At 32.6% G+C, this 21,138-nt stretch overlaps 1 protein-coding gene and 1 long non-coding RNA gene across 2 annotated transcripts in view; both read left to right on the top strand.

Moving 5' to 3' along the window:
- LOC133206082 (phosphorylase b kinase gamma catalytic chain, liver/testis isoform-like) overlaps positions 1-21,138 on the top strand; it is a 213,814-nt gene that overhangs the window by 42,375 nt on the left and 150,301 nt on the right. Inside the window, 2 exon segments of the mRNA XM_061342012.1 lie at positions 9,310-9,485; positions 12,288-12,342. Of these exon segments, the coding sequence (XP_061197996.1) occupies positions 9,310-9,485; positions 12,288-12,342 (231 nt within the window).
- On the top strand, positions 14,881-17,568 carry LOC133206086 (uncharacterized). Its single transcript, XR_009723697.1, has 2 exons — positions 14,881-15,011; positions 17,391-17,568. It is a non-coding gene; the product is annotated as an uncharacterized LOC133206086 (long non-coding RNA).

The following is a 21,138-nucleotide window of genomic DNA, read 5'->3' as shown; positions in this document are numbered from 1 at the left end:
TCATGACAGAATATTAGATAAAATGTCAATATCAGCAGATCAGATTTAACGTCTTATTACTTAAAAGGATGTAATATCATTTTTGCTCTTCACCATTCCTCATTATCATGGACAATATGCATAAGTCACGAAGTTCAAGGGGAGGGGGGGGGGGGGGTAAACCAAGTAAAATATTTGACAAGTAAAAAGAAAAAAAAATAGATTTGATATTCCAACTACGAGTATTCGCCATTATTTTCGGGAGATATTTACTCAGGTAAAAAAAAAATATGGAGGAAGGGGCACAAAGATACTACTGACCGCCCCGTTTTCAAAAGTGGTGGTATTGACATTAGCCCCTCCATTACTACGCCTATGATCTAACTGCTGATGTCTCACCATCCCCCGTCTTCAAAACATTTCTGAATCTCAGAAGTAACATATGTATAACACTGTAATCTATACATTATATGTTGCATAAACGATATGTCTCTGATATTTAATTTTAGCGGTATAGAAATTGATATATGAAAGTGTATACCAGTAAGTCGTCCAAAACATATCGAAACAGTGTCATTCATCAGAAATAGTTGTCATAAATAAATTGCCAAAGTTTGAAGCAAGTATGTTTGGCAATATTATTTTAAGAAAAATATCGCATCCTAATGCAACAATTTGAGGAGGAGTTCACGAAAATGTGTAAATGTGTTCGCCTTAGAGTTGCTATGATTATTGACAGCGAGATAGTTCAAGATTTAATCATAAGTAAACCCCAGAGCAAATTAAATTTTCAACCATTTATCAATTGTTCAAGTTAAATTTGACTGATAATAATACTTGCTAAAAATTCAACGGCATTTAAAACTGCAGCCATTTTTATTCCTATATTGCTATTAAGTCTCGAAATAACAAGAAAACTGTCTCGTTATAACGACATAACTAACTCGTTATAACGAGATAATTATCTCGTTATAACGAGATAACTAACTCGTTATAACGAGATACTAACTCGTGTTATAACGAGATAATTATCTCGTTATAACGAGATAACTAACTCGTTATAATGAGATAACTAACTCGTCACAACGAGATACTAACTCGTTATAATGCGATAATTATCTCGTTATAACGAGATACTAACTCGTTATAACGAGATAACTAACTCGTTATAACGAGATAACTAACTCGTTATAACGAGATAACTAACTCCTTATAACGAGATACAAATTCGTTATAACGAGATAACTATCTCATTATAACGAGTTAATTATTTTTTTATCTTGTCAAAAATGAGCCTATCCGGCTTTCGTATTTAATAACTTGTTTATAAATCAAAAACAAATTCATAAATAAATCCCCCAATAATTGTTCACAAATATAATTGTTTAAATGACTGAAGAATGGTAGAATAATTTTATTTCATAGTCATTTTACGGAAAAAAATAGCATGGAATGCTCTTTTTTAGCATGCATATGGTTTTAGCTTTTTCAATTAAAAAAAATCCAGTACAGTACGTCCCTCTGAATGTCTTATTGTAATGACAAGTTTGTTTTGTTTGTTTGTTTGTTTTTTTGTTTGTTTGTTTTTTTCTTAAATAGTGCTAATGCAAACTTTGAGTACATTCCGTAACTTGACAGCATTAATTAATTAAATAGGCCTCGACATTTTTTTTTCAAACATCTGTATTAAAGTTTTAATTAGCATTAATTAATTAAATAGGCCTAGATATATATATTTTTTTCAAACACCTGTATTAAAGTTTAATTTAAAGGATAAAAGTCATCTCCTGACTTCCCTTTTAACTACTTTCATTTTTTAAAATTAATTCTAGACTACAATTGTGTAAATTTACAGCCCCTGAAGACATTTAGTAATTACATGTATATCTATCTCTATTTATTAAAATGTAAAAAAATCCTTGTTTTTTTTTATTCTTGATCTTAAACACCTCTCTGCTGAAAGTAAACAAAACAACAACAGGGAGCCTGCAAATTCAGAATACACAAGGGGCGGAGCTATCATGTCACTCAGAACCTTTTTCATGCATGAGTGAACAAAGCAGTCCCAGAAAGCAGTCCCAGGAACTGCTGGGTCTGCTTTCTAGAGCAGTCCCAGAGCAGTCCCACAGCAGTCCCAGAGCAGTCCCACAGCAGTCCCAGAGCGGTCCCAAAGCAGTCCCGGGGACTGCTTTCTGGGACTGCTTAGGTGTCAGGTTGGGTTTGGTTGGTACTGTACGTACGAAATCCACGTGTTTCACCTGTCAATCAAAATCAGTCGACGCAATCTTGAATGGTGCAATTTGAGACATTCATCGGCTCCTTTGGCAAATACATAGTGGGACATAAGTAATAGCCGGAAGCACCGAATGTTTATCACACCTTTCCAAGTCATCGGTCTTGACCATAGCAAGTGTATTAATCACGTAATCCCGAGTCCTACCCCACCACACGTGTAAATTAAACAGATTACCAAGAACTTGTTGAAAAATCTGATGGATTAAATATTTTACACTTTAATTAATTACAACTGTTTAGCATGTCAAATGGTGATTTGTATACAGTTTTAAAAAAATATACAAAACACAAGTACATGTATATTCACCTAACTTTTTGTTCATATTTTACTGAATTATAATAGATTGTCTCTTGAATTAGTGATAATTAAAAAAATGATTTTTTTTTCTCAGTTGACATGTTATTCTTCTAAATTCAACATACATTTAGAATTTTAATTATTCATAAAACCGCTAACGATCGGAATTACATAAATTATGAGTTTTGTTTCTGAATTTATTACAGATTTGATAAAGGGAGGGGGGTCTTCTGTAATTAGGACCGTAGATTATTATTTGAAGAACCGGGTACTTTACAGTTCTGCACTTTAGAAGTTTGTATGCATATTTTTTTTTAACCTTAATGTTTTCTTTAAAATTATATCAAAGATATCTGAAGACTACATAAGAAGGTTTAGCATTGCAGATGCACTATTTGATATAATGTAACGTGTTTTAAATTTTTATTTTGTAAATTAATTTTAATTAGTACAGTGACAAAAACATTATAAGTACATTATCATAATTAGGAGTACGCGGGTATCATTAAATATTTAACAATTAGTTTTAATTACTTGTATATTGAGAATGATGGACCCGATTTTTGAAAATATATTTGGTTGTGACCTTGAACAGTTGAAGTAAAATTAAATTGATAATATTGTTTTTGCTGATTGCTAAATGGTAATAACTGATTATCAAATTTAGACATAGAAGAATTTTTATCCAAACGAGAAAATTGTCAATTATCATTAAGCCGATAGTTATGAAGATCTTGTGGAAATAGTTAACAGCTTGATGAACGAACTGTTTTAGGACATTGAAAATATAGAATTGAAAATTCCTGTATTTTGACTTTGATGATTTTTTTTTCCAGTCATATTCAGTAGGCAGTAACAGGGAGATATATACAGGAACTTTAATTGTAGTATACACGACCCTGGCTGTAGGCTGTTTTGAAATCTAAATTCCTTCTTAGAATCGGTTTCTGGTTCAGCCTAGTAAGGTCTGATGCAAAGCTCAATAATTATTCCGTCTTAATTTTTAAAACTTATAGACCAATGCCTCATATCAAAGCTAAAATCGTCGTTGTTTTCCAAGTTAATCTCATTGTCGTTAATACTGACCCGCTTATGCGGTACATGTTGTGACGTCACGCCAGTAGAGCCTCGTTATCGATCATTTCTATTTTCGCTTGATTGGATTTTCATAACAGGTAAAAATAGGCACTTTTGAAGCGCAATAACTTCGTTATTTGTGCATAGATTTTGATGCGGTTTTTTTCTTTCGTATTATTTTATCGTGATCTTTATCATTTCAAAAAATAAATCGCTACTGCAGGTAATCTTTAAGTGTAAAATAATTTTTCTGGCTGCCAAATTCAAAAACGATACTATATGCCTGTATATATGGTATATACTTGTTTTCTTTAATAATTGAAATATTTCATTTCTTTAGGCTATTGTTTATTTCACCTTCAAATGGACTTCACTTCACCCATAGTTTTATTCCACACATCTGATGCATAAGCGATCCTTTTCTAAAGAATGTTGCTTAGATTGTAGGCTATAACAGAGACCTAAACAATGTCTCTGGCTACAGCTACCATGGACAGTTTTTAACCTGTGGGGGGAAATTAATTTACATGCAGTTACTTTTGAATACGGATACATAATTATCTCACCGACATGTTATTGTGCAACAAAGTCATCATCATTAGCTCTTCTGAGCCAAAGGCTCAAAGAGCTAATGCTATGGCCATTTGTGCGGCGTGCAGTGTGCATAAACTTTTTAGAATATGGGCCATAACTCAAGAACCCCTTGGCCAATTATTGTCAAATTTGTCACATGGTATCCTTGGCCTAAGGGCTCCCGTTTATACTAAAACTAGAGTTGTGACCCTTAAACAAGGGGAGATAATTAGGAAAATAGAAACAAAAGTACTGGTTGCTAAAAAATCTTCTCAAGAACCACTGAGCAGATTATCACCAAACTTACACAAAAGGATGAGGATATGTTGTAGATAAAAATTTGCACGGAAATTTACCCTGGGGCAAAGGGCATGGTCTCAAGGTCACTTCAAAGTTGACCAAAAATTATATTTTATTAAAATGTTGATATTTTGCTTACTATAAGGACTAGGATCATCAAATCTTGTCAGTTTATGCATCTAAGGACCTCATATCATGTTGACTCAAAAGTAGGTCACGGTGACCTACTTTTTAAATTTTGCGGCCATTCTTTTTCAAAATGATTTAGAGGCATATTTTAAACAATATAAGAATAACAATATTCATTTGAATTTGGATTTTATATATATATACAGGGTTCTCCATGGGCTGTTTAACGTGGCGGCCCCGCCACAGTTAAATTCTCTAGCGCCACAGTTAAAAAATCAGTGCCACAGTTCCACCACAGTTAAAATATAAGAGCCACAGTAAGATTGTCGTCGTCAGTAAGATAAATATATAAATTTATTAATCAAATAAACCTCTTAATTATGCACCATAAAGGCGTGTTTCAGCTGTTAAAAAAATGTGCTCTAATTATAGAATCCACTGTTTGGCTTTTACAATTGATTATCTTCCAGACCTCGCTAGACACATGAATGAAAAGCGACAAGCTATTTTTTTCACAATTCATGATAATTAGAACTGAATTTTAAAATACCAGTTAATTAATTGCTTTAACAGTTTTACAGATAACTATATGTAAGTTTCTAAAATTGCATTAGCAATATGAAGTCAAAACATCGTACTAGTATTGATCGTAAATATTCATGTATTTTTGTAATGTTGAAATATTAACAAATAATGAATACATCCACAAAATATAATTTGACGACATTAAACTCTTTTTTTTAATTATTTTGATTCACAAGTTTTAAGATACCACAGACTGATAATTGCAAATATACAGACTAGATGTAAATATGACTGGTGACCTACCAGAATTTTGTCTGACCTTTAATGAAGAATTAAATGATGAATTAAATTAGGGTTAAATGCGAGAAAGTTGTAATTATTGTTACTATTACATTGTATTTTCAGATTCTATAAACTAATATTTGTTTATTTAAGGGGGGTGGGTCTTTTGTCACAGTATACATATATTTCGGAAACATCCTAATTTTATTTTACACTATGTTTTATTGATTAAATTTTTATTACTGAGTTTATAAATCATTTTTCCAGTTAGTTAATGCCATTATTTAATTTGTGTATTAAACTAGTGATTCATAGGAGCACTGTGTTTTTCAACTTATTTCATGGTTCCTTCGCAAATTCGGTCGCGAAATGACCGCGAATATTAGCACTTTGCGTAAGTCTTGCGCCACAGTTAAATCTAAAATGATGGAGAACCCTGATATATATATATATATATATATATATATATATATATATATATATATACACACACACACAAAGCAAAACAGCCAACTATTTCGAAGTGTATTAAGAAGATATTGCTTTTCTTTTACAAATGATAAGATAAATATAGAAATTGTAATGATTTAAATGATGTTAGATATACATTTAGTGTATATTACAGTAACTAATTAGTGTATGCATCGCGAACAAGGATGTTTAGAAGCCTGAAGAAAAACATCCGAGTAACCGGTTACTCGATTGGAAAAGTAAGCAAGTAACTGGTCACTAAAAATCATCCGATTTGACAACACTAGTTATGATAAGTTTTTAGGTCACCTGAGACACTCAGGTGACCTATTGCTATCTGTCTTTGTCCGTGTGTGCGGTGTGCATCGTGGGTTGTGTGTTAACATTTGAACATTTTTAGCTTCTTCTCTGAAACCACTTAACCAAATTTGGCATATAGCATCTATGGGTGAAGGGAAACAAAAATTGTGAATTTCATGGTCCCTGCCCCCCTGGGGCCTGAGGGGTAGGGCTAAAACCACCAAAATTAATACAATCTATAAAAATCTTCTTCTTTACTCCTGGACATTAAACAGTCAAACTGTTGGCATGATTGTAATAAGTATTGAGCCCTCTACCAAAGTTGTGAAATTCATGGCCCCAGGAGCAGGGGTTCTGGTGCTAGGGTGGGACTATGTAGATCATATAGTGAAAGTGCATTATTGCTTTGAAAATCTTCTCTACCCCTGGGTATTAAAATAACTTAGTACATAGTTATAATGCATGAGTGCCTCTTCCAGAATTGTGAATTTCATGGCCCTTGGGTCAGGGATTCTGGTGTTAAGGACTGGGCTTTATTGATTACATAGTGAAAATGCATTAATTCTTTGAAAATATTATTCTCTGCTCCTGGGTATTAAAAAAAACTAACTAAGTACATGGTTATGTTGAGCAAGAGTGGTTCTTCCAAAATTGCGAATTTCATGGCCCCAGGATCAGGGGATCTGGTGTTAGGGCGGGGCTCTATTAATTATATAGTGAAAATGCATTAATTCTTTGAAAATATTCTTCTCTGCCCCTGGGTATTAAATAAACTAACTATGTACATGGTTATTTGAACAAGAGTGCCTCTTCCAAAATTGTGAATTTCATGGCACCAGGATCAGGGGTCCATGTGTTAGGGCGGGGCTCTATTGATTATGTAGTGAAAATGCATTAATTCTTTGAAAATCTTCTTCTCTGCTCCTGGTATTAAATAAAGTAACTAAGTACATAGTTATGATGAGCAAGAGTTCCTCTTCCAAAATTGTGAATTTCATGGCCCCAGGGTCAAGGGTTCTGGTGTTAGGGCAGGGGTCTATTGATTACATAGTGAAAATGCATTAATTCTTTGAAAATCTTTTTCTCTGCTCCTGGGTATTAAATAAACTAACTAAGTACATGGTTATGTTGCCTCTTCCAAATTTCTGATTTTCATGGAACATGGGTCAGGGGTTCAGGTGATATGGTGGGGCTCTATTGATTATATAGCAGAACTGCATTAATTCTTTGAAAATCTTCTTCTCTGCTCCTGAGTATTAAATGAACTAACTTAGTGCACAGGTATGATGAGCATGGTTGCCTCTTCCAAAATTGTGAATTTCATGGCTCCAGGATCAGGGGTTCTGGTGTTAGGGCGGGGCTCTATTGATTATTATAGTGAAAATGCATTTCTTTGAAAATCTTCTATGCTTCTGGAGATGTTCAAGGCAAACAGAGTAAAAGTTTTAATATGCAAGGGTATTTTTACCAGAATTTTGAACACCTGGACCATTTAGTCAAGTTTTCTGGTCCTTGCCAGGGTTCTATTACTTCGTATTCTGCTGAGTAAAGTTATTCCCCTTTGCCATTTACCTTTGATAATTAATCAGTGTAAATAATATATTTGAAAGCTTAATAGAATAAGAGAATGATGCAGGAATATTTATTGTATAATACAAAAAGTACTTTCATAGTTTTAATGACTTGGAAATAATAGATGAATAAAAATGAGACAAAAATAACTTATCTTTTTAAATGTTCTTCAAAGGCCAAGAGAGGCCAATGTGAGAAGAAATTGTATGGGGTTAAAAATTAGACATTTTGTTAATAGTCTGCATGGTAATAGTGATAAGGGAAGGGGGGGTGGGGGGGGCAGATAGATACCAGACCAATTATTTTGTTGATGATAATCATACTATTTTTCTTGCTTTTGGGCAACAAAGCTTCATTTATCAGTTTATGGATCCTCTAAATTGTTGTATTTTACTCAGGTGACCATTAAAGCCCTTGGGCCTCTTGTTTGCTCTACTGGTCACAGACCAGAAGAGCTTATGTGATAGTAAGATGTCCGTCGTCTGTCTGTCCCTCTGTCTGTCTGTCCTTCCATCTGTAAACATTTTCAAAAGGCTACTCCTCCTACAGTTTTGCTCTAATTTCAATGTAACTTGGCACATAAATATATCTGTTTATATGTGTTTTTGATTTCAATGAACAGTGTTGCCATGGTTACTAAAAATAGAGATTTTTTGGGAAATAATTTCAAAAATGCTACTCCTCCTACAGTTTTAGTCTGATTTCAATATAACTTGGCAAACCAGTAGACTACACTAAGATACATGATTCTGTGTATCAGTTTTTGATTTCGATGAATGGTTACTACATAAAGAAATTTCTTTGAAAACTTTCAAAATGCTACTCCTCCTACAATTTGGGTCTAATTTCAGCATAACTTGGCACACAAGTAGACTACTCTAAGATACCTAATTCTCTTTATTGGTTTTTGATTTCAATGAAGGGTGTTGCCATGGTTACTAAAAATAGAAATTTCTATGAAAACTTTCAAAATGCTACTCCTCCTACAATTTTGGTCTGATTTCAGTATAACTTGGCACACATGTAGACTACACTAAGATACATAATTCTTTTTATTAGTTTTTGATTTCCATGGATGGTGTTGCCATGGTTACTAAAAATAAAATTTTTCTCAAAATACTTTCAAATGCTACTCCTCTTACATTTTGGTCTGATTTCAATATAATTTGGCATACAAGTAGACTACACTGAGATACATAATTGTCTTTATTGTTTTATTGAAATTTCTGTAAAATTCTTTTAAAAGGCTACTCCTCCTATAGTTTAAGTCTGATTGCAATAAATCTTGCCACAAAAAAAAAGACTAAACCAAGGATCATTATTCTATTTATTGCTGTTGCAAAGTTTCAGGTCCAAGTGCTTCCTTTGTTTTAAGTACAAACCAGTAGAGCTGCAGTCTCATGAGAGACTTCTGGTAGAAGATCTAGGATTATGTTTCAAGATGGGATTAAATTAATAATGGTGGTTATGTAAATGTTTCATTAATGTTTTGTACTTCATATTTTCAGAGGGATCAGCAGTATAGTGAGACGATGTGTAGAAAAAGAAACAGGAAGAGAATTTGCTGTAAAAATCATTGATATCAGTGGGGAAAAGTCAGAAATATATGAAGCAGACCTCACCAAAAAGGATACTTTAAGGGAAATTAACATTCTTAAAATGTGTAAAGGCCATGAACATATTAGTAAGTAGAAATAAAAACATTGCTGTGATGTTATGCATTTGTTCTTGCAGTGTAAAAGTTTACCTGTAGCCATCCAATAATAATAATAAACCAGTCCAATAATATATTATTGGATGGCAGTGATAACAAAATCAGACAGTATTTAAAAAGAAAAATTGTAGAGAGAAATCAAGGTTTAAAACATCCAGAAATTAGAAAAGATATTGCAAAAGTAGCAAATCCATGAAGAAGAAAATTGAGTTTAAACCTGCCAGCTAAAGTTACACTTCCCATAGACTTTTTTTGTGAAGTGTTTTTTTTTTCAACACTGTAATTTATGAAAAAGAAGATTGAGTTTAAACCTGCCTGAGCCAAAGTAACACTTCCCATAGGTTTTTTTCTTGAAGTGTTTTTTTTTTCAACACTGTAGTTTAAGTCCTTTGATAAAGAATCTGTGAATCTTCAATTGACAAAGTTTGTTTGCAGCCACTGGCTGCACTTTTAAAAAACCTGAGATTTTCATTATATCATCCAAATGAAATTTCAAATAAAAACCCACATTTTTACTTTCCATGATGATCTGTGTCTTTGTCAAAGTCAGATGCACTTTATCAAAAAAAAAGTTTAAGATTTCCTCACCACCTGACTACTGTCCATAATTCCTACTAAACTAAACAAGAAATTACAGAAATTACTTTGCAGAGCTCTTAACCAATTTTACACATCTTGAAGTATGTTATAGTGCCAATGTATCAAATTTCTTGATCTTGAAAATGAAATTTAAAGATGTTTTTTGACCTTGTTCCAGGGTCATGAAACTTAAGGGAGCTGATTGGGGTTTTATTGTGTGAAAACTACAATAGAGAATTCAATAGAGAAATTCTTTATTTTTATACCATATGTAACTTACATTGACTTAAGTGTACATGCCAAGTTTAGGGAAAAATCCACCATCAACGTATTTTTGTAGGGACCGTCTCAAAATACAAATACATTCACTATAGGATTAAATAGGGAAGTGCCAATTTTTCGCACTTCAAAGCAAATTATACAAACATTACAATAGACTTTTTGCTCAAACTATAATATGCGATGAGTTATACTATATTGTACTTTATATGTGAGAAACACAAAATAAATACCATCTTGTTTCCAGAGGGGGCATCTCAAAATGTTAAAATTAATTATTTTTTCCTGTTATGCCTCAGTACTACAAAATGTGACAGATCAAAGGATTTGTTATGAATCATAAACAAAGAAGAGTTATTTTTAAGTAGAGACCAAAGAAAATGACAAGTCAAATCTTTGCTACACAAGTAATGTTCAATGTCATAGTGAAAGCAGCAAACTTTACCATTGACAACATGTACGTACAGAGGAAATTCAAGTTGAAATATACAACTTTGTTGAAATAATAATTGACTGGTGCTATTACAGTACTGTACTCTCATTGATTAGTGTACTGGTCCTTTTTTTGAAATATATAAAAATGCTTTGGAAATTTTAGTCTTGATCTGGGGCCCGTTTTGCAAAAGAACTTACGACTTAGACCAAAATTTGGTTCTGCTTATAACTTTTCTAAATTTTCATTTAATTGGTTTTAATGTTTTTAAAAGGAATATAAAAAGATATTTTTATGCTAGAGATTTTCAACAGACTCACTAATTTTGCAAAGTTTTACAATCAACTGAAGGGTTTGGTCTTAGTCTTTAGTTCTTATGTGAAACGGGCCCCTGAATTTTAGATGTTCAAATGTTCCTTAGTGTTTTGAGTCTGGGGGAATAAGGAAAGATAACTCTTGAAAGTGGACTTTTTATTCCAATTATTTTTTAAATTGGAATTTTGTTATCTTTAAACATTTTTCATTCAATTTGTGACTTGTTATTCATTAAATACATTCCTTATCTATTTATAACTGATTCTCCAAATTATTTTTGCACATATTAAAAAGAATATCACATTACTCTTTTTTTTTTTTTTTTTTTAGAGAAAAATATTTTTTCTAATAAAAATAATATTAAAATATTATGAAGTGTTTCATTTTGTTTACATATTTAAAGATGATATCCATCACTTAACACAGAGATTTCTGCAATTTTATCAATAAGAAACTTGAAATAATTTTTTTTTTACCAAATTCAGAAAAAAGTTAATAAATCCTTAAAAAATATTTATTGTACCTCCATTTGGATTTATGAAATCTTCATAATAAGTAATGCTCTAATAAAATTAGGGAATAACTATCTTCTAATTTGGTATTTGCGACCGTTAATACTGATTTAGGGGTTGCAAACTGAGTTTTAGCGGCAATGCGTAAGCGGAGCCGGTAAAACAGTTGTTTGCGACCATTAAACCAGCATTAACGGTCGCAAATACCAAATTAGAAGATAGTTATTCCCATTCTAATGCAATTTATGCCTTTTGTTTGATGTGAACATCTTATTTTGTTAAGTTTTGTTATATGAAATACATCAAGGAGTGTTGTGTTTTTGCGTTGCTCTATTATGATGTCACAATCGAAAGCTTTCACAATCATTCATGCTCATTTAACTGCCTAATTAATTAAACATCATTTCATTAGCCAATCAAAATTCATTTTACAAAAAAATTGCATTACAATCTAAAATAAACTTTAGGTGTAATGAGCCTCCTTAAAGGAGGTCACTTTTGATCTGTCTCATTTTTCCACAATAATATCCATTTCAATCAAAAAGTGAGTTTTCCCAAGTTTTATGACACTGGAACCTTATGTTGGGTGTGCATTGTGCCAGAGAAAGAAATGATTTAAATACTTGAAGTAAAATATATTTCTTTTCTTTTCAGTTGAACTTCATGATACCTTTGAAACACCTACTTTTATATTTCTTGTATTTGAACTGTAAGTATGGAAGCTTTTTTAAAGTAATATTTTAGTGTTTAATGGTTTTGATTTTTTAGGCCACCTGAATCACTCAGGTGTTCTATTGCTATCTGTTTTTGTCCACATGTGTTGTCAATCATCTGTTAACCATTAACATTTTCAGCTTCTTCTCAGAAACTGTTCAACCAATTACAATCAATGTCTGCATATATCATCTAGGAGTGAAGGGAAAAAATTATGAACTTCATGTACCTTGCCCCCTGGGACATGGGGGATGGAGCTAAAAGCATAAGATCAATAGCATCTTTAAAACTTTTCTTCTTTACTCCTGGACATCAAGCAGTCAAACTGCTGGTACAGTTGTAATAAGCATTGAACCCTCTATTGTGAAATTCATGGCCCCAGGGTTAGGGTTCTGGAGATAGGACAGGGGTGTAATGATCATATTGTGAAAATGCATAAATTCTTTAAAAATCTTCTTTACGCTCTGTATATAAAGCAGATTAACTAGGGGCATGGTTATGATGACCAAGATTTCCTCCTCCAAAACTGTAATATTTGCATGGTCAGGGGTTCCATGGGAGGGGAAATCTATTGATTATTACCCAAAATTGCATTATTTCTCTGACACAAACAGAGTGCATAGTTATGATGAGCAAGGGTTCTTTTTCCAAAATTATGAATTTCATGGCCCCTGGGCAAGGCATTAATTTCTCAAAAATCTTCTCTGCTCCTGGGTATTGAGCAGATAAACTAAGTATGTGGTAATGACGAACAAGGCTGTCTCTTCAAAAATTGTGAAAATTGAAGGGTTCTCCATCATTTCAAATTTAACTGTGGCACAAGACTTACGCGAAGTATTGATATTTGCTGTCATTTTGAGACCGAATTCATGAAAGAATCAAGAAATAAATGAAAAACACACAACCCCATTGAATCAATAATTTAATACACAAATGACATTTATTGTTTGGCAAATTGATTAACAAATTTTTTTTAAATAATAATAATTTTGTTTACAAAAGAAAAAATTATACAATGTTCATTAAAGGACATGCAGAGAAAATTCTAGTAAGTCACACAATCACACTAACATTTACATGTATATATATTTGTAGTTATCAGTCTGAAGACTGAAATATCTTAAAACTTGCGAATTTTAAAAATACTTAAACAGTTTAGAGTCATAAAATAATATTTTGGTGGATCTATTGTTATTTTTTCAACATGATTGCGAAACACGTACAGTGTTTGACTCACAGTGCCAATGCAAGTTTAGAAACTTGGTTATCTGAAGAACTATTAAAGCATGAATTAATATTTAAAAAAAATATCATTTGCAATCATCGTGAAGTGTGAAAAAAATGGCTTAATTGTCTCTTTTCATTTAAGTGTCCAGCGAGGTTTAGAAGATAATTGCTTGTGCAAGCCAAACATTGGGCCCTAATTAGTGTAGATTAACAGTTTATCATTAGAAACTGAAAAGTGGTACATAATTTGGAGGTTTATTTATTTTATAAATTTATATGTCTCTCTTATTGATGATGACGATTCTACTGTGGCACTAATATTCTAACTGTGGCAGAACTATGGCACTGATTTTTGAACTGTGGTGCAGAAAAATTTTACTGTGGCGGGGCCTCCACGTTAAACGGCCCATGGTGCACCCTGTTTGTGTTCCCCAGGGTCAAGGTGTCTGGTCTTAAGGTGGGGCTATATTGAATGTATGGTGAAAATGCATTATTTCTTTGAAAAACCTCTTTTCTGCTCCTAGGTATCTAGGAGGCAAACAGAGTATATATAGCAGGCCTCTAAGTGGCCTCTAAAATTTAGGCGCCAGCTGGCGCCTTATCAAAAAAATTTAGTCCCCAATGGAAATTTTTAGTCACCAGACAATTTTTCTAAAGCGCCAACTTTAAAAGTAAATAGAATATAGAGACCCATGATGTACCTAAGAAAACAAAACATGTTCATTGCTAAAAATAATTTCCTCTTCTTTTAAATTTCCTTTCGCTTCTGTAGAAAAATTGTTAAAAATGTGAAAATTTCTGGAATTAGACAATCGCCAAGTCAGTTTTAAAATGGTCGCCAATTTGGTGACTTATGGAAAAAATTTAGGAGCCAATCAAAAATTTTAGGCACCTTGGCGACTAAATTAGTCGCCAATTAGAGCCCTGTATAGTTTTAACATGCGAGGGTTTTTGCAATTCTGTACCACTTGATCAATTTGTTAATTTGTATTTTACTGAAAGAAGTTATTGTAGCCCAAGCAACAGTCAGTCCATCAGTCCTGTTTTTTGTCAGCGCAACTTCTCTTAAACCGCTGCACAGAATTTCATAAAACTTTGCAGATATTTAGGACATAGTATGTAGTTGTGCATATTGCCATGAAATTCCGATTCTGTCATTTTTTCTTGGAATTTCGACTCTTTTCAACTTAGATTTTTGCCACATCTTAAATATAGAGATGAACAGCTTGTCAGCACAACTCCTCTTAAGGTAAAGATCCATACCATGCTTTGAAAATAACGAAGCTACAGATTTCTGTGAAACTTCTCAAAATTTTAACTAAGTATGTGTCCTTTCCAGATCTGTGTAAATTTTGAGGTCAACCGGACCTCCTTTTGCAAGGACTGTTACTAAAAATAGACATTGCCTCGTGAAATTACAGAAATGCAGTAATTACAGTCCCTGAAACGTTCTACTTTCCCATTTTTCCGTTCGCTCACCGTTCGTTCACCGTTCGTTCAGCGTGCGTTCACCGTTCGTTCACCGTGCGTTCACCGTTCGCTCTCCGTTCACAGTTTTGCGTTCACCGTTCACCGTGCGCTCGCGTTCACCGTTCACAAAGCGTTCAGCGTTCGCTCTTCGTTTCGATCACTTTGCTTTCACCTTGCGTTCAGCGTTCACCTATCGTTCAGTTTTCATTGCCATTCGGAACTCCGAAGTGAAAGGACTTATCTTTTTGTAGTTAAGGAGTTACAGGATTTTTTTTTAATTTATTAACTAACATATCGTGTTTGAAGATTCATTATTTCATGAGGAAAAATATCTACGATATATATTTTTATTATTTTAACTTAGCTGTTAGGTTATTTATTAAATTACTCTTAAAAATAAATGTTGTTACAAGCACATTCTGTACCTATGTAGAACGATGCTGAAATATTAAATTTAACTAAGGGCAATGTGCAAATACTTCAAGCACTGCAACATTTTGTTGTTTTGTTAAAGACGACAAATCATTAATGGAGATATAATTATTCAAGTCAAATAATTACGCAGCAAAATTACGAAAATATTTATTTCTAATACATTTTTTTTCAATTACTACGGAAAATATAAGAGAACTAGTACTAGTTCTGAGAGTTATACATAGTACTGCGGATATCCTGTTAATTTATTATCTTTAGAACGAATTAAATTGATAGTGTGGTTAAAGGAAATATTTATTTAAAATATAATGCACTACAGAATTTCTCTACTGTAATATGTAAAGTATATAGTTATAGAGAAAAAAAAACTTTCTTCACCGTAACTTAATATGTTTGCTAATCGATATGATTAATACCCCCCCTTCCCCCTAAATCGGTGATTTAGTCAGTACCATATTTCCAGAATGTTTTAATTAACATTTAAAAAAAGCTACGGTCTTTTTTAGAAAAAAAATTTCAGTCTCAAAACAAACATGCATCTAAAAAAGTCACAAAACAATAGTAGATCAAAATGTACATGTGTCGGCGGTGGTATTTGAAATTGGCAGAGAGTATGTTTCACATTCAAGTGTTAATGCCTAATGTATTTTACTAATTTATTATTCAAATGTTGGAATCAAATCTAGAAATGATAAAAATAAATGTTATAACTTGTTGGAAATACTCGCACTTGGTCTTCGATGTGACGAAACTTTCACACCTGCACAGTGTCGAATGATTTTGATTGACAGGACAAGCACGTGGACTTCGTGTGAACTTGAAGCAGGAAAATGAAAAACAAGTATGACTGTCAAACAAATGGATATGATTTGTTGATAAAAAAAAAAAGTTACTTTCACTGTCTGATATATTTAGAAAAAAATTTCCGAGTTTTTGTTTGATATAGGTACAAACATTTGGTGAAGCCTGAAATGAGGGGGGGCTAAAACTGAATATTTCTCTCTCTCTCTCTCTCTCTCTCATTTGTCTGTTTAATAAAAACTATAACACCATATTACTTAAATATCAAGTTCTGAAAATTGAATTTATAACAAATAATATGAATATGTATTTTTGTATCATCATGATCTTGTTCGAGTATAATCACGGCCATCTAGAGATGCATGTAGACGTCTGCTCAATAAATCATAATGAAAAATAGAAATGACACATAATATATTATTGTTTTAAATATTTAAAATACGAGCGTATAAATGTAATTAATTTTTTTTTTCATTACTTTACACGAAATCGCCTTGACACGGAGATATATATATATATATATATATATATATATATATATATGAATATAAGTTACAACTGCTTTAATTCATTCTTTAAATCATAAGATTTCTCTGATTTGTTATCAACTAAGAATAAACATTTTTATTTTCCAACTAAAAACAATATCTTTTATACTTCAGCGTTCGGCAACAATTGCAATGTTTTAATGCGATAAAAATCGTGTGATTAAAAACTTAATGTGCATGCATCGTCTTTCTGAGGACAATTTTGGAGAATTTATTTTATTGACTTAATTATTCATTCATTTATTTGTTTACTTATTTATTATTATTATTATTTTTTTTTTTTTTGGCACCTGACATTATAAAACAATAAAATAGTTTCAATGCAAGGAAAAGATCAGAGGCATTCCGAATATATCGTTCATCTTGCGTTCACCGTTCGTTCACCGTTCACTTTGCGTTCACGTTTGCGCTCCGTTAGCGTTCTGCGTTCGCTCACCGTTCACACATTGTTCACCAAGTTGCGTTCAGCGTTCACACATCGTTCACTCACCGTTCGCTCTGCGTTCGTTCAGCGTTCGCTCACCGTTCAAGTGGGAAAGTAGAACGTTTCAGGGACCGTAAGATATTTATGCTAGCTTTTTAAAATTAAATGTAAATGAAAAACTTAAACATATGAATTATAGAGAAGATATGCTTGTTTAACGGTTTTATTAATTTTTTAATCTGCTGATCCACTTTATTGTACTTTTTATGGCGAATTAAACATATTTATCTCAAAATTATGAAATTTCTGTTTGATATTCTGAGGACAAATTTCTTTTAAAAAATAGTATGTTATTTTCCAATGACCTTTCCATTATGTGGCATAAAAATTAAGTGGGGAAGCGGACATCTAACAAGAAAATTTTACATTTTTAAACCGAATTTCCTGAAAAGTGATTATTTGAAAAATCTTTCTAATATCCATACTTTTAGGATTTTGTTGTAAAAATCATTTTGATTATTAAAATTATCATTAATAAAACAGTAATAAGTATGGTGTAAATTAATTGTTTTCTGTTTAATGCACAGATGGCCAGGCATTAGTTTTCAAGGGTCACAAGCATAATAGTCATCGGGTTCAATGTTCAGAATATTCTTTAAACTGTTATTGCGCATGCGCGAACTTACATTATGTTTCGTGTGGTGACAGAAATGGGGGATCATTTATGATTAATTGATTAAAAAAATGGAGAAGTGGCATGTTTTACTACTTCTTGTCTCTATGTAATACATTTTTCGATATTCATAGATACAAATAAGTGGTTTGTCTGCCACATCTTTTTAACGTCTGGTTTCATCACAAGAACAGTTCGGGTTCGTCTTAGGTACACGTTGTTTATCATGTTTTTATCCATACAAATAGATAAAGTCTATGTAAGCGGAGATGAATATGTCCAGTGTTTCCACTTTGCATTGTATTTTTGTTTAAAACACCTTGTTTATAGGCGATCGCGAGCTTGGAAGGCCGAAATCCTACTTTTAAGCTAGGGACATTGAATGATCGAGATTTTCCTTACATAACTCAATCTACTTGATACAATCTTAACACCAAGCTCCATGGTTGGTGACTAGAATGACATTGTGAGCATAATTACTAAAACTTTGTCATTTAATAAAATATGAACACATTCAGTGGTGACATCTTTAATAAAGCTGGTCGTAATTTTACACAAAAACTAATGTTTCAAAATAATAGGATAGACTGTGTATATAGGTACAAATATCTTGGAGTCCACCTAACTGCATCTGGAAGTTTTCATGTAGCAAGATCAGAGCTTTATAAAAAGGCATTAAAAGCATATCATAAATTGAGAAATGATTTTATTAATTTGAATCCTGGGATTAAAACGAGTATACATATATTTGACTCTACTATTAAACCAATTCTTTTGTATAATGCAGAGGTGTGGGGTGCAAGTAATATCAATACTAAAAGATTCCTAAAATGCCAAAAGTTAGAAGTTGAAGACTGTTTCAGAAATCTGCTTTGTGAAAGAATACACCTTAAATTCTGTAAATATATTCTTGGCGTTCATAAGAAAAGTACAAATTTTGCAGTATTGTCTGAAGTGGGAAGGTTCCCCCTGCATTATGATATTGTCAAATTGTTAATCAAAAGTTGGTATTGATTTGAAAATTTGTCCACAGAATTTCCTTTACTTAAAGATGCATATGAATGTAGTAAAAAACTTTTTGTACATGGCAAGAACTCATGGTTCGCATTTATACAGAAATTAAGAAATATACTGAATATCAAAGATGAAGTAGTTTGTTATGGGAAGCATAAATTTAAGTCACTCTGTCATAAAACCTTATTAGATTATTATGTAAAAAATTGGTATATAAGTCAACAAAGTTATACCGATGGTAAATTAAGCACATATAACAGGGTATTATTTTAACTCGGAGTAATTATTTCATTCGGAATATAAAGAATTGAAAAAAATTAGCAACTAAGTCTCCTTACATGTACTTGTAGCTCAAAAGAAAAAAATATGATGCCTTAATTCTCTGCATTTTGTGTGTAATACAGTATTGAGTAAAGATTTTGTTTATCTCTCTATAAATAATTTATTTCTTGTAATTATTTTTTCTTTTTATTTGTTTGTTTGTTTATTGTTGTGTTTGTTTATTTATTTGTGTAAACAAGGTTGCTTGTAATGGCAGGGGTTAGATGAAAATTTTATGGGGTTAGTTGGCGCATGCCTAAAGGGGTTAGTCGCCGCTGAGCGGCGACTAACCCCTTTGAGCATGCGCCGGTTGAGATAGGTAAAAATCCTGTAGTTAATCCATATACATTGTGTATTCAGTCTGTATTGTTAATCAGTCCATGCGATGTACAAATTAAACGGTAATTAACACGGTAGAAGTATTTGTACTGTCATGCTGCGCTTAAAAATCCCAAGTATTCCGTTCTACAAGTATCCATGAATGAACCTATACATGCCGATATTCTAAAGAAATAACTCGCAGAGAACGAAAATACATACCAATGCATATTCATTACGATAACCGAAAACACTAACAAGTATTTTTACAGTCGTAACAACGATTAAATCCAACAAATAACCAGAGAAATGCGACGATGTAATTGTAAACGCTGCCAATACACTGCAGACAACTCCTGTTCGACGTCACTTTTCAAAGTGCGACGTCACACGTTCACTGTTTTCCCGAACTTTCTGTGTCAAAATGGCGAATAGGCATTGTATGTAATATAAGGTATTCTGTCATCGTAGTACAACACACAAACTTTATTCCTTTAGATTAAAGTTTTCCTTTACTTAGGTAATCAAATAGCAGAAGAGGAGACGAAAGTGGGGAGTATTTAGTACAGAAAACAGGTTACAAAAATTTGAAGATCCATGATCCGCCCACTTGTTTGACATCAGCTAAGAGGTGCATATTTAGTGTGCAAATCTCGAGTTTCAAAGTCGATGTGACGTCACACTCACAACCATAAATATGTAGGCTTACGGGGAACAGACTGTGCTGAACATTGCTTGTATTATTAGAAAGAAGATAAATACCATTTTGAAATTAATTTAAAAAAGAAGAAAAATCGACAATAATTACATTTTAACCTTAAGAGACGAGATCAGTTGATTTTGAAAGGGGAGGGGGTGGTGGCAGATTCTGAAAAATCTGACCGTTTTTTGCCTCCTCCCAAACATACATGAAATAAAGTTTTATTTGAGAGGTTAATTTTCTTTTCTTAACTTAAAATTGATTATCTGTCCCTGGACATGTTCGAAATGAATACCCCCCCCCCCCGCTCCGTCAGAATCAAATGGTCGTCTACTTAGTCGCAAATTATTTTTTAAAATCATCCCTGAAAAAAAAGACATGGAATATCTCAATAATCAAAAAAAAAAAAAAAAATTATATCATATTTGACATTATTTACATAGTCTTTCCATTTCCAAGCCTTATACCCCACCCCACCCCCCTTTTCAATCATTTTCAATTCAGTGATGGTTTTTATTACACGGAAGCAATAATATCATAAAGCACATATGAAATATTTTGATTTTATTATTTATTTATTAAAATCAGACCCGCCCTGCAGGAACTATCCAAAACAAGAGTGTAGTGACTACTGGCTATTGCCGATAAGAAACAATTACCAATTCTTGCAGAACATTGGAAGGCTCGATTCAGTGTAATAAAAAAAAATGTGGCAGGGGCCATGCCACCCCAACACCCAATAATTTTGCCAGTATGCTTTATACTATAGAAAAATAGCTATTTGATGCTTGTACCTCTATAAAAAAAAAAGGCGTCTGATCGATTTTTTAAAAAAAAATTGTGCTTGTCAAGGAATTTTG

The sequence above is a fragment of the Saccostrea echinata genome, unplaced genomic scaffold (assembly GCF_033153115.1).
Source record: "Saccostrea echinata isolate AGI-Se365-2 ecotype Australia unplaced genomic scaffold, CSIRO_AGI_Sech_v1 ptg000054l, whole genome shotgun sequence".
Taxonomy (NCBI): domain Eukaryota; kingdom Metazoa; phylum Mollusca; class Bivalvia; order Ostreida; family Ostreidae; genus Saccostrea; species Saccostrea echinata.
Note: the sequence above shows the minus strand (reverse complement) of the source record. Positions and strands in the feature narration are given on the sequence as shown.